Source organism: Anoplophora glabripennis, unplaced genomic scaffold (assembly GCF_000390285.2).
Source record: "Anoplophora glabripennis isolate ALB-LARVAE unplaced genomic scaffold, Agla_2.0 scaffold27, whole genome shotgun sequence".
Lineage (NCBI taxonomy): Eukaryota > Metazoa > Arthropoda > Insecta > Coleoptera > Cerambycidae > Anoplophora > Anoplophora glabripennis.
The window spans coordinates 308,698-323,092 of record NW_019416292.1 but is presented as its reverse complement, the minus strand read 5'-3'; the positions used below and the strand labels follow the sequence as shown (position 1 = coordinate 323,092).

Genomic DNA, 14,395 nt, shown 5'->3' with positions numbered 1-14,395 from the left:
TGCCTTAACTTTGTAGGTAACAAATTCAGAAAAATATTGCTAGCTTCCTCTTGCAAGTCTGGTGTGAGTATTCGTAAATTCTTCGTCACTGGGTTACCACTTTATTTAACTTATTCACAAAATTATAGTTGTTCGCAACTTATTGTTACTTTATACTTTTGTTGTATGTTTTGATTCAAATTGACATTTAATGAAAAATTATATAAAACGTCAAAATACGAAAATGACAAGCAAAGGTGTCCGATTGTGAAAGGGTCGATAAATATTACTTTTGGTCATATTTTAGGGTTCATTTTCACATATGCTAAGCGCAAAAATAGTTTTCTAGAAATAATAGAAAGTGTAGCAGAAATATTCACTATAATGACCTGAGGCGTCCATTTACCTGAAAGTTTATTCGACTGTACTAGTCGTCACATTATTATTATACCTTCCTAAAGGTATATAAAGCAGGATATCACTTTAAACTTGGTTACTTTTCAGTCATACAGAAGAGTACTAGATTCCCGCACTCGGAACTTATCGCTTACGGTCCCGCCGACATGTCAGTACAGTTTCTTTTTTGTCTGTCGCGAAACCATGAGAATGTTTCCCTGAGATAGCGCTAAGTTACTGCAAAGCTCCTGCAAACTTTGGATAACGCGACTAGTTATGCATGATGAAGTACATGGTTGCAGTGCTGCTAACACTCCTACTTTCGCAGTTTGCCCTGATTTAAACCACTAACTTAATCAACATACTAAACAATGTTGTCGGCAGTCTTGGGTTGTTTGAATGGGCTTCTAGCTTTACACCTATCACGCGAACTACGTGTCCCGCGCTTTGAATAATCAAACGCTGCACAAAGTTACGCAGTAGTTCAGAATACAAGATGTTATGTATGTGCATAAACACTCAATCGAACCAAAATAAATGCATGGTTTTGTCCTTGTTTACAATAGCATAATTAGCTGTGGTTGGATTTATTTGGAAATTGACTTTTTACTAAAATTAATGCAAGCCTTCACTATAGAACTTGGTACATTATGGACATCTGAAGTCTTACCTTTCAGTTTAATATAACCCTTGTCAAGAAATCATCTTCGACTAAAACTATGTGTTTAATTATAAAGGCCCCATTTTTGGACACCCTGATTTTCGTGATATTAGATCAGAAAGCTGCGTTGAAGTTTTTTATACGTTTTTCTCAAGTCTTTAACATTTAACAGTTGCCCAATATTTTGAGAAATTATTTTATCTAATGGTTGTGCAAAGTCAATGTTGTACTTTTCTGTTTGTCCGAAGTTAAATTTTAAGTTTTATTGCACGATATCCTTGGAAATCTCGCTCCAATTTATCGGCCGAAATAGTCATTTAAGCTAATTCCATGCAATTAATACGCAGTTTTGCCCAACTACGTCCACCAATAGCAACTATTTGGTAAATAGAGTTGTAGCCAGGCGCACTTGTAATTAGAATTTTAGATTAAATCTGGCTACTGCATCGCTTCATTCTCCAAGCAACTAATTCCAGGACTTGTAATAAACACTTAGTTCCTGCCATCAAACTATGTATCTGTTAAGCCATAACAACGATTTATTGTTAAGTTGCCCAATGTGTTCCACACTGAAAGAACAGGTTACTAAGTCGTCTAATAGCGTCTCCGAAAAAATTTAATTGATTTACAAAACAAAAAAAAATAAAAATGTATTCTTTATATTGATTCCAAAAGAAAAATTAAAAAAATGGTAAAAAAATATTAAAATACTTTTAGTGGCAAGCTATTAATTACTAAGGCTATTAAGCAACTGTTTGTAGTGCATTTTTTTTTCTTTTGCGGATGTATACTAGATAGTTGTTGATAAATATAATATAACAACTGTTTGTAGTGCAATATTTTTTTCTTTTGCGGATGTACACTAGATAGTTGATAAATATAATATAAAGTACTTTGGGAGGGTACCTTTACCAGCTACAGATGTACTTTTTTCAAAATATTAATACTATATCATACATTTCTTTAAATACAATGCAGTGGTGTACTTATTTCTAGATAAATCTAAAACTACAGCAACTAAAACGACGTCACATAAAAAGACCTGAATAGTTGTGGCTGTAGATAGAACGCTGTTCATTTTTTGTCTTGTTTTTGTAGTAAACACAAAAAATTCAGCCTTACATTATGCACTAGTTCTACTTTAGGTGTTATTACAGAAAAGTTTCAAACAAAGTTATTAATTATTAGTTGAAGTTTAAATCATCTGTTTTTCTTCCATTTAATTGTGTTTTCTTCTTTGTGGCAGTTTGTCTGGGGTATGTGTATGTTAATAAATGTCAATAAAAATATAAAATCAACCATCAATATAATTAATTTATGGACATGGTAATAACGTATGGAACTCATGACGAAAACTGTTAGTTAACTGTACATCTTCATGTACAGAAATTTCTGTAAAATAGACGTAAACAGAGTAGAGCTATCGATGGAATTAGGGGTACCAAAAATGTTTCCTCATGTTTCGTAGTAAGTCAGAAAATAATAACACAAAAAGAGTTGCACTGTGTAAATACTTTTAGAATTAAAATACTTGAAGAAAAAAATGTCAAATATATAATAAATAGATTATCAAAAACAAAAAACTATTTACGGATCATTTATAAACTTTATAGTTTCACAATCGCAGAAATATGTAAGAAAATGAAATTCCATAGCACAGATACAATTTTTCAAAATTGTAGATTGGACACAACTGATACCATATTAATATGCATTTCTCTCAGTGTATCTTAATCCCAAACTGGTCAGCCAGCTTTGGATAATTTACAACCAATTTAACAACTTACTTAATCCCGATTAAACTAGATGGCTGCATCTGAAATTGCTCCAAAACTATCCAGTCCTCCGGAACTGACTCGCTGTCGTTACATGTGAACTTAACTTGCTACGGAAATCCACAACGATGGATGGATCGATTTATTGATAAAATAAATTGAGTTCCCTGGGGTGTTTTAAACAATTTTATGTATATATATACAATCAACTATAAGAACTTAAAAATTACATTGAGTAATTAAGTAATTTAATACTTAGATAATATTTTTTTGGTTGGATTACACCTGGATTAAAATTCAAATTTAAGAAACGTTTGTCAGGCGCAAGAGAGTGAAATTTCATTTTACTTTCTGTTAACTCTCCCGCCCGTTGCGATGAATTATGACCAAAACCAACTACGATCCTCGCGTTATTCGTACAATAACAGGAAACCATAAATTATGGTTCTTCTGCTTCAAATTGTTTCGAAAACTTTTACTTACTTTAATATGAAAGTGTTCTGATTTATATTCTTAAAAACTGTAGAGAGTGGCAATACAATAGAATTTGGTGATATAAAATTAAGGGGGGAATTGAAAACATACACTGGAGAAAATTTACAGGTAATTGGTGAAAATTCACTTGCCTCAGCACTTGTTTTCAAAGTTTTAAAAAGTCTCGTAAATATGTCATAAATAAAATAATGTACAACAGTTTAAGATTTCTTTTTCATGTTACATGCCAAAATAACACTTCTTATAAGTTAATTTCTCTTTAAAATTGAAATCCTGCGCGATGAGAGACATTTTCTTTGTAGGAGCAACCTTCGTATAATGCTTATAGGGATCACACAACTCTTTACGAACTCACCAGGTGGAGCCAAAGTGTCCCAAGCAGACTTTACGATATGATCCCAGAACTATAAGCCGCGTCTCCTAATGATATAAAGAATAATATGTTAAAACAGGAGTTCGGAACAAGTCGAGACTTATGGTCGAACTCTCAGGAGAGAGCGGATGTTATTATGGGAGCATTTTCCACTTTCACTTCCTGGGGAAAACTTTTCTAATCGTGTTACCAGCAAAGTGGATTAACAACTTGCGAAATAACAAATAATAATGACGGGAGGGGAATGATTAAATTCTGTGCAAGAGACGAGAAGTTGCAAGTTTTGGCCTAGTTTTAGTGGTTATTGTTTTCAGTTTTACGCAGCACCTCTTATACACTGTAAAAAGTGATCATTTTGCACATGTATCCTTTTGTTGTATCTAAGACAGACATAAGGGGAAGATGAGAGCATAACGACAATTTTTTTTTGTGTTGGACTACCACAGTAATGCAAATGTATATATTACATACATTACGTAATAGACTATTCTTGTTCGGTTAAAAATGAAAATTTCATGTCTCGGTATTATAATACAAAAACCAATAAAAACATTAAAAAAAAATAATAATTCATGTTAGTGTAAACTGTTGGTATTTCGTCGATTTATTGTTAAGTTATAACAGAAACAAAATTTGAAATATCGATAGTTCATGTCAACCAATTTTAAAAACAATTTTATTTAATTACATGTAATCCTTTCAACCACTCCACTGAGGTTTAGGGATCTTACCCACCGTGAATTGTTGGTTGCCTACGGTCAACGGTCATGTCGCTTGTAAACATTTATGAAAGCTTTGTAGAACAAAACGCAGTTTTTTTATCACATCTGCAGTTCAATAAAAAGAGTGAAATATCAGACTTTTTTCCTTCCATTCGCAATCCAATAAAATTCAGTAATTCTGGATATTTTTAATTCCTCTTAATCATCTTTACATAAAGGAAATAAGTTTATTCAGGCAATAAAATCGAGATTAGGCTTTTATTCGAGCAGAAGTGACTACATAAAGGCACATAATCGCCAGCTGAAACTTTAATGGGACATTAATTACAGCGACTACATTGACACTGTTAATTAAAGGCCCTGTAATTTATCAAAAGCGCCCGTGAAAAGTTAAAAGCGACCTTTGACGGAATAACGAACCTATTTAGAACAAATTTTTCCAATGGCCCTTTCATACGACCTACTTCGACTTTATTTTCATCAAGTTACCCAACGTAATATAATTTTTTCAGTAACAGTTACTTGTCAAATATTATTTTGGTATTGAAAGGTGCGAAAATTTAAAAATATAAGTATTTCTTCCTTATGATTTTTCATAATTTAATAAACATTTTAATAACACCTAGGCATTTACAAACAATATACGTCGTTAGAATTAAAATGATGAGTAGTGAGTTAAAAATTAAAAAATAATAAAATAAAAATTCTCGTAAATGGACGTCATTATAAACATAATTCGTGTAAAAAACGTCTACTCAACAAAGCGTCAGCAGTCAAAGGCAAACCTAGAGGATGCACGAGACAGAGAGACCGGCACGCATCGAAAAAAGGTTCTCATAAAACATAAGATATGGCCGTTTCTTGGCAGCCACCGTGGAAAGGCTGCAAGGAAATCTAGTTGGCTGCGCCCTGCAAGTTCAGGAAGGTCAATGATTTATTAAAGTGGTGCGGTCTGCGGATATTTCTATTATAGCCGTTGTGTTATGATACCCCTTTTTTCCTGCACGTGTCACTCGACTTGCGCGAGATATATCCGAAGCTTATCCATCAAGGAAATTAGTATCTGTTTTTGCAAGCTTAAAAAGGGTCGAATGAAATATGTTCTACTCGTATTTTACTTATTTTTCCAGGGAATACAATCGAGGGATGAGAGACAACTGATAAAGGTGAAGATGCTTGGATGATTGTCAGTAAATCAATCGCAGCGATATACAAGATAGTTTTAATAAATCTGGGTGATTTTTAAGATATGTTGCTCCACATACGTTCAAACGTTACTGTCACAATAATCCGGGCGAATCCGGTTTTTTTTTCAAAAATCGGGCCAAAATATAATTTTATGGGCTTAAAATTCACAGAACAAAAGCCTAAATTTGTGTATTTTGTAGAGGTCGAGCGTCACATTGTTTATAACAGAAGAAAAAAATTGCTCTTTTCTCAGTTTTTCGCGTTTATATATTCGAAAATAAACCTCTAATCGACATGATATATACTTACCGATTTTGTTCTGAAGGAAATTTACTACAAGGGTAGGCCTTTGCGAAAGCTCGCAAAATTTTGTTAGATTGCAAAATTAGCAGTGCAAAACTCAGAATTAAATAAAAATAACAAATTTGACTGATATTGGATGAAACTACAGAAAAGGTAACTGTTGGGGTGCTTATATCTTCTGCCCAAGACAAGATATCGATATTCGGCATAAAAGGATCGAAAGGCAATTATATTATTTCGCGTTTGCGTAAATTTCAGATTTTTAAGTTGCAAAATAAAAAAGTTATTAACAAAAAATCAAAAAAAAAAACAGTAACTAGAGTCCTTATCTCGGCGGTTTTTTAATATACAGATTTCAAACGAATTGCATGAAATAGTGCTTAAAAACATGAATTAAAAAAAAAGCGTCTCGAACCGACCAATCAGAGCCGAGATAATTTTTTTTAAAACGATATTCTTTCTGTTTGTAATAAACTTGGGCTCGTTGTAAAGTAGAAGACTTTCTTTATACGCTAAATTTTTTTGAACGATTCGACCAAGAATTGTCCAAGTAAACAAATGGATTGTACAGCTTTCTTTTAAATCAACTTATTTTCTTCCATTCTTTCGAATGGTGTAAGCAAAAGTCTGTGAAAGTCATCACCAGACCCCGAAAAATACATTTTTATTGACTTTTCACATTTTTTTTGTAATTTCATTATGTTTTTGACATTTTTTACGTATTTAGAAACAAAACTCAATTATTTATTAAAAAAATATATAAAATGCTGCATAGAAGTAAATCAGTCCCTTTAATCATCCATCTCATCCTGCAACAAGTAAACGGCAACCCACTTAGGGTCCAAAACATGCCTATTATAAAATCTACCCATCTGGGTTAATGTGATTTAAAGGTCGATCTGAAACAGGCTGACAACGGGCATCAATCTTGAATTACCCGACTGGTTCCCGATCCATATGCGAACCAACGTCAACAACACCATGCTAATCCTTTTATGATGACACATTGAGTTCGTGTGGCAGTTCTCAGATGACATATTGTTGCAGCAAAGGTCGTAATATTTCATGTTATCATCTGCGTCACGGAAGACTATTGATGCAATGTCTTCGATTGAACATTTTGTAATAATAAAATAAAATGTTTACAAAAACAATTTTAAGAGCAACCAAAATAGTACCTATCTATGTACCCTATAGTACGATCGTATACGATGCAAAGTAGAGCAAAAAATTGTCGGTCTTTTATCAAAGGAAAATCGTGTCATCATTTTTAGGAGGCGTAAGATGAACCGTTTCAAATTTAAAATGAAATTGAATGTAAAATCTGAAATACCGCCGCATACGCACTGTGTTCTGGTACTAGCTGTAGTCGGCCAGGTGCATCGAGTGTACGAAGTGGTCGGTTATACGTCAAATACTAACCTGGCGAGCTTGATCGTAGAGCAGGGAACAATAAACAGTGGCGCGTACAGAGGTGAAATGTAGTACATATGTGGAATTTAAATAACGAATTGGATTTATAATAAATTACATTTAAAACAAATAGTTTATGAGAATAAAGGGATTTTTGTAGGAACAGGGTTCCAGACGTGAACTGATCTCTTCATCGCACCCCATTACGATTCTTTTTTTTATAAGGAGAACGAAGTTTCAAAGCAAAAACCTTGTATAACAGATATACTATAAATATTTACAGAATGAAAACAAAATATAAATCCTATGATATGATTCTATCAAATGAAAACACTAACAACAATTCTCTACCAATCTCAACAAAATAAGTTATTTTTCTATCAAACAAGAAATGTTAACAAATTATAAACAAAATATAAATTCTATGATTTATGTACTGTACGCCAAACTGCATTTTTCTCATCTTCATTTAATATTAATTTCTTCTTTGCACCCCCTTTTTTAGGTTTCTTAACGTCTCCTTCAATTTTCTTCTCTCTTAAAATTTTGAAAACAGATAATTCGCTTACTCCAGTATATCTAGAACACATTTCCACCAAACCAGTCTTCAGTTTCATGGGATGATCCTTTTCTAAAGGGTTATAGACATTTAATATTATCGTTTTTTCTCTGTAACTTAATATAGATTTTTTTGTACCCACAGCAGTACATCCGGCTCGCGAACATCCAGGCACCGCCTCCATTTATCCATATAACGACAACAGAGCAATAATAATACAAAAAACTTCACTTCACTAGCACAGAAAATATAATAGCATTCACGATTCACAAACAACAGCCCGAAACACACACACAGCACACAAATAAAACACTAAAAACACTTTTGTTACGGAGCACAAGAAATATGATTTCACTCACAAATTCTCAAATAATAGCGCGAAACACACATATAGCCCGAAAGAAATATAATTGCACTTATAACAGTTATAACCTCACAAATATCGCGAGCGAGAAACACGCAGCACCAATACAACCGAAACGAAACTGACCACGCCAGGCCGGCACGCGCGCCGCCGCAAAAAACACAAGACACAAGTCATATGAGGGATAATGAAGGGAGTAATAAATGTATTGTTGTCCTGCCGCCCAATGTGCGAAGGAGATGCCTTTGTTTTTCATTTTGTCCTTCATAAATATATAACTGTTAATCCATAATGCATAAAGAAATTATTCAATTTCCAAAACCCCCTATAAAATGTGTTGCACTGATTCCCTTGACAGGCAATGACTTATTACTTTGCATCGAATACGATCGTACTATAGTTCTTCCCTGTTGGCGGAATTTAAACGTCGGACTTTTCATAGCATTAATATTTTTTATTATTTTACAATTCAGTAATATGTACTTCACGTAGCAGAAACTTAAAATTACAATTTCATAAATCGAGACATAAACGTTTATTTCTGATAAATATGTTTACCTTTCTTGGACGCATGGAAGCTATCCTGCGGTGGGATCTTCTCAATCTGGGCGCTGAGCTTCGACCTAGGCAAGATCGAGCGGTCGCTGTTGATTTTCTCGACTGCATATCGGAATGCAATCTCCTGTTTATCGTCTGCCGGATGGAAAAGGCCACCTGCAACCGAAATTAATGTTTCATTATTCATGGGGAGCAAGAAAAGTCCGTGTGGCGTTTACTGTGAGAAGGAAATATGATGCTGGAGTTCGTTTGGCAGAATATTAGAAATTGAAATGGATGGAATACGGAGAAACATCGGAGTTTGTGTAAATGTAGAGGAAATAAAATATATCTTGTTGATAACTATACATTTTTGTGATCTATAACCGATCATTTGTAAAAAAAAGCATCCAATAATTTAGTTATTAGTTATTGCTATATGTTCAGATACTTCGAAAATTAGTAAATGATAAATTACATAGACAATTTCAGTAAAGTTTACAGAAAATTAATTATTTTTGCATTGAATACTGCTGTCTCAATATAAATGGGAGACCCATTTTCTCATGAATATCCCCTGTCATTTTCAGCATTTTCACTCACATATAACATGAGATATCGTTAAATTTATCAAGAACCATTTATTAAAAACTATAAACTGATAATTTTACTAGACTAGAAATTCATCATCACACAACGGATTTAGTCCAAAAAAAATAATCACCGATGTTAGTACAGTCATTGAAGCTCCGAATTCTTCGAAACTGAACCGATTGACTTGAAATTTGGCAGATAGTTAGAGAAAAGGTCAATGAATGAATAGTGAATATTATTGACATAGTGCCGATTGACGCTTCCACCCTGTTGGGCGTTGACATCCCTTCTCGGGGGTGGAAATTTAAAAAAAATAACGCTGGAAATCGATAGAGAATCAAATTTTGAGCAAAAAAATATTCGAAGAATTTTTTCGAGATATCAATAGTTTTTTATTTATTCACGATTGAAAACTTTTGAATGAAAAAAAATACTTTTTCAAAGTATTTTTCGCGAATAACTCAAAAACTACGCATTTTATTTAAAAAAGTGTAATGAACAAAAATGTAACTTATAAATAAACAAAGAAAATCGTTTTTTTTTAGAGTGTTGTACGTCCTATACAGAGCGAAATATGGTTAGTGGAAGGGGATTTGTTTTGGGGGGAATACTCGAATCGAATAACGGAAAAGGGATTAATTTTACTTGTATAACGCTCCAGAAGTTTTTTGTAGTACTCAAAAAGACCTTCAAAATTAGCACTTATAAAAGTTAATTGGAGCAAAATTGAAGGAGTTATCGTCAAAAACAGATGGGTAGCTCATATTTTTTAAGGAAAAATGAGCAGGAAACGCTGTATCATTTCCATCAGAATTAAAATTAATCGTAGACCCTTTACAATTAGTTTTGTTTTAGTGTTTTTCATACGATTCTGAAGTTAGACCGGTTTAGAATGCGTATTTTTTTAATAATGTACGGTAAAAGTTGAAAACGTATTTTTCATTACTCAAAAAATATTGCCTTATTTATATAACAACTCTGAAACTATGAAAGATACATAAAAAATGATAGAGAACAAAAATGTAGCTTTTTTTTCAACAAATATTTTCCTTTTTTTTATTCCTACAGCATAAAAAATAAAGGAGATATCGCCGCTTGAAGTATCCATTTTAGTGAAAAAACAATCTGCCTCGAGCCCTTCGATCCTTTCCCTTTAAAAAACGAAGGACTTAAAGGTTTTATATGCAAGCGATCTTACAGCTTTTTATATTATCTTTAAAATGATTTTTTGTAGGAGACTATACCTTTAATATTAACCGAGTTATGGTAAAAAAACCAATGATATTTTTCGGAGCAAATTAGGCTTTCTCATTTTTGGAGCAAAATGTTAGGATTCAAGTGCGTGTCAGCGTGTATAAAAGTTTATATGCAGCGTAGCAATTTTTTTTATGATTGATTATATTTAAAAATCGATTATAATAAAAATATTTTACATTAATATTGGTAAAAGGGTAGTTTATAAGAGTTAAACAAATAATAATAAATAATAAACAACATAAGGGAATTTTTATTTTAAAGTATTGCACAATTATAGCATTCCAAGATTTAAAACGTAATTTTTTATCATTTTTTTAGCACAGGGGTGATTTATAAGGGTTAAAAAGTGTTATGAGATACAAATTCTTTCATAAGCCATGAGGGAAATTTTATTTTAAATAATTGCACGATTTAATCATTCCAAATCTTTAAAAAGTAATTTTTGTCATCAGTTTTTGCATAGGGGTAGTTTTTAAGGGTTAAATAAAGGATAAAAAAATTAAATATATCATAAAACATGTTCGAGAACACGGAACATTATTTAATCTTTGTGTTTGAACAAGACTTTTATCAATAAAATGCTTAAACTTAATTTATTCAATTTTTTTCACTTATGGGTATTTTTTACCCCTAAAAAACAAAAAGCGTCAAACGGGATTATGTCACCTTTGAACTTGAGCCTAAGTTGAGCCTTATTCTAAATTTTCGTGCAAATCCATGCAGTTTCAAAGAATTCGGAGGTTACAGCTGATTTTCAGCTTCATGACTGTACTACGTAGAAATTTTGGATTTCTGAGGATCCACTGTCAAAACCAAATCGAAAAGCGATCGACGCGCTCTATTAAAGCACCCTATATGAATTATTGAATTCAGTCAGCACACAAGCTATTCATGGCGTAATATATGTTTAATAACCCTTCCATTCAGAAGGGTGTATGCAAGGCCGCTTGAATGCCGAACGGCTCCAGAGAATGAACTGCATTTACCTACATAGAGAACTAGTGGCTCTTGTAACTGCAGCAAATGACCCCAACGATTATTGGCGGTGGCCAGTGGCTGGTCAATATTGCTGTCTAAGGGCCTGCTAGCCGTAATCTAATTAGTGAGCATCCATTCCGTGTTCTCTTATTGCAATAGTTAGTCCATTACATAATTGTTTGAAGTCGTTAACTCCAGCCAACTTAGATAAAGTTAGATACTAACATCCGGAGTGCTTTATTTTTAATACTAGTATGACACGTATGACCTAGCAGCACTATTGTTAACAGAAAAGCACTTTTAAAACCATATATTTTATTACTAGCTCTAGCATTTTTTTAGTCTTTATTAAGGTATTAAACGAGTAAATCTTATAAAATGAAAATAATATTCTTCGATATCAAAAATTGCAGGAACAATTAGATAAAAAAATACAATTATAATGTACACAGTATACTAATTGCTAAAATATACCTAAAAGAAAACTGTAGGTTTTAAAATAATTTAGGCCATTTTTAAGGCACTTCGCTCTCTTCATCAGAAGAAACTATGAAACTCAGTTTCGTTAATGCTAATGAGTCGAGAAGTCTAGAACGACGATGGAAGTTGTTCAATCATTGACACTGCCAGAGAAGCTTGCAAGCCAACCTAATTTTTAATCTTACCGTCTTGTGTAAAACTGTTTTACTAATCCCTACTACTTCAGACAGCTTTGTTCTTAATAGAACCTCTGCCAATTAATTCCTTGGGAGTGTATTCTTAAGTCACCATTTTGCAATATGGATATTTTCTTTATTTCGTATACAGAAGACTTAAACACGTAACCTCTAAATTATTACAAGTTTGGTCATTTTTTCTTGTCAAGTGAGTAACCGATTAAGCCACTTTCATAAAAAAGAACTTACATTATTTACGTACAAATTCTCAAACCCAATTTTTGCAAAACCTATCAAATATTTTGAAATTTTACAAAAATTCGCTTATTCTACTTACAAGTCCCTATCTGAAAGTTTCGTAAAAAATCTATTTTCATTTTAAGGATATAGAAGTTTTTAAAAAATGCGATTTTTAGCGGTTTTTTTTCAATAACTAATACATATTTGACATCGGTCTGGGCTCAAAATTTTTGTTATAAAAAGTGCGTTTTTGCAACCTTTGGACGCCATTTTGAAAATGAAGACCTAATATTCAGCTGGGGTAGAGTAGTTCATTCAATTCCACGGATTTTTTTCTAATATTTACGTGTCTTTGTTTACTGAACTAAATTTTGACAAAAAAAAATTTGGTATTTTCGACAATTTGACTGGCCTCATTGAGAATAAACATCAAATAGTAAAATAAAGTATTTCCTTCATGAATATTTTTATATAGTCATGAAACACTATAATCGTACTCGATCGTTATTTGGTCAAAAGTGCAAAGGTCATATTAATAATTAACTGTTTATTCCAATTAAATGTACCTTTAAATCGCAATTTTGGTTAACTTGCCTGAATTTTTAATATAAATTAGTTTGAGGTATATAATAACAGTAAGTGGCAATAATTTTTTTCAACACCTAGAAAAAAAAGTTTCTTATAAAAATTATAGAACATAAAATTTTACATAAAAATGATCTATCAACTTTTTTTTCTGTATTGAAATATTAAGCATATAAGTGAAAATATTAACAAACAGTAATTGTCACCTCCGTGGTGTAAAGCGCTGCGCATTGTCCTTCCACACCGAAGGTAGTGGGTACGATCCCTGATAACGGTACGACTTTTTTTCATGTAATATTTATTTCAAATAACTTGAATATTATGATCGCAGATGAAATTCGATATAATTCTCAATTTAGGAGAAATTTTAAACACCGCGAAGTTCTAACGACGACGACGATACACTGTTGCCAATTAAGATGTTCCACTTGCAATTAGATATGGTTTTTAGTATATTACTTAGGGCCAAATTCAGAGACTTCCCTAAATCTATACTAACCTTTCACTCATCTCAAACTTATGCTTCACTCAACTTAGGGTGCCCTCATGTCATTCTCAATTCTGATATTCAGAAATGTGTATAAATGAGTCACTAACTTGAGTTTGCATCAAACCACAAATTACTAGATAAGGAAACAGTTGGCTACTCAAATATTACCAAAAATATGTCATCAGTGGAAACCTAATGTCACAGTATTTCTTTATTTTGAATTTGAATAACTGACGTTGAAAATATATACATAATAAGTTACATTTAAATAATAAATAATGAAAATCAAAAGGTCTAATTAATTATCCAGGTAAAAACGATCCTCATATATTCCAAGTAATAATTTGTTAGTAGTTAGTAATATTTAGTTCATTTTCCCTACTATATACTTCATATAGATTAGAATGAGTGACAAGCAATCATTTATGAGGTATGTAACAGAAATAATTTTTAAAAAATAATTATAATTTATATAGCGTTCACGTATAGAATATCCTTTATTGAATATCTGGACTTAATTATATGTGAAATATACTGCTAGAATATTATGAAACCACAAAATTACTAAATTAGGAACATATAAGCACACGTCAGACACCACTAATATATGGTCACTAACCTAGCACTCATTTGTGAGGGCAATTTGAGTACGATTTAAGTGACTCATTGAATTAGAATTATTTATGAATACGATTAGAGTGAGTTTAGTACGAGATAAGTGTGAGCGGAACTTTAGTGAGATCTATGAATTTGGGCCTTATACTCGTATTGTCAAAAAGTGACGATATGATTCTTAAAAAGGTTGTTGAAAATAGTGGTTATTGACTAAA

At 32.3% G+C, this 14,395-nt stretch overlaps 1 protein-coding gene across 1 annotated transcript in view; it reads right to left on the bottom strand.

Moving 5' to 3' along the window:
- The window catches only part of LOC108909903 (glutamate receptor ionotropic, kainate 2), a 120,874-nt gene that overhangs the window by 96,030 nt on the left and 10,449 nt on the right, over positions 1-14,395 (bottom strand). Inside the window, exon 2 of the mRNA XM_018714376.1 lies at positions 8,787-8,942. Within this exon, the coding sequence (XP_018569892.1) occupies positions 8,787-8,942 (156 nt within the window). The remainder of the gene's footprint in view (positions 1-8,786; positions 8,943-14,395) is intronic.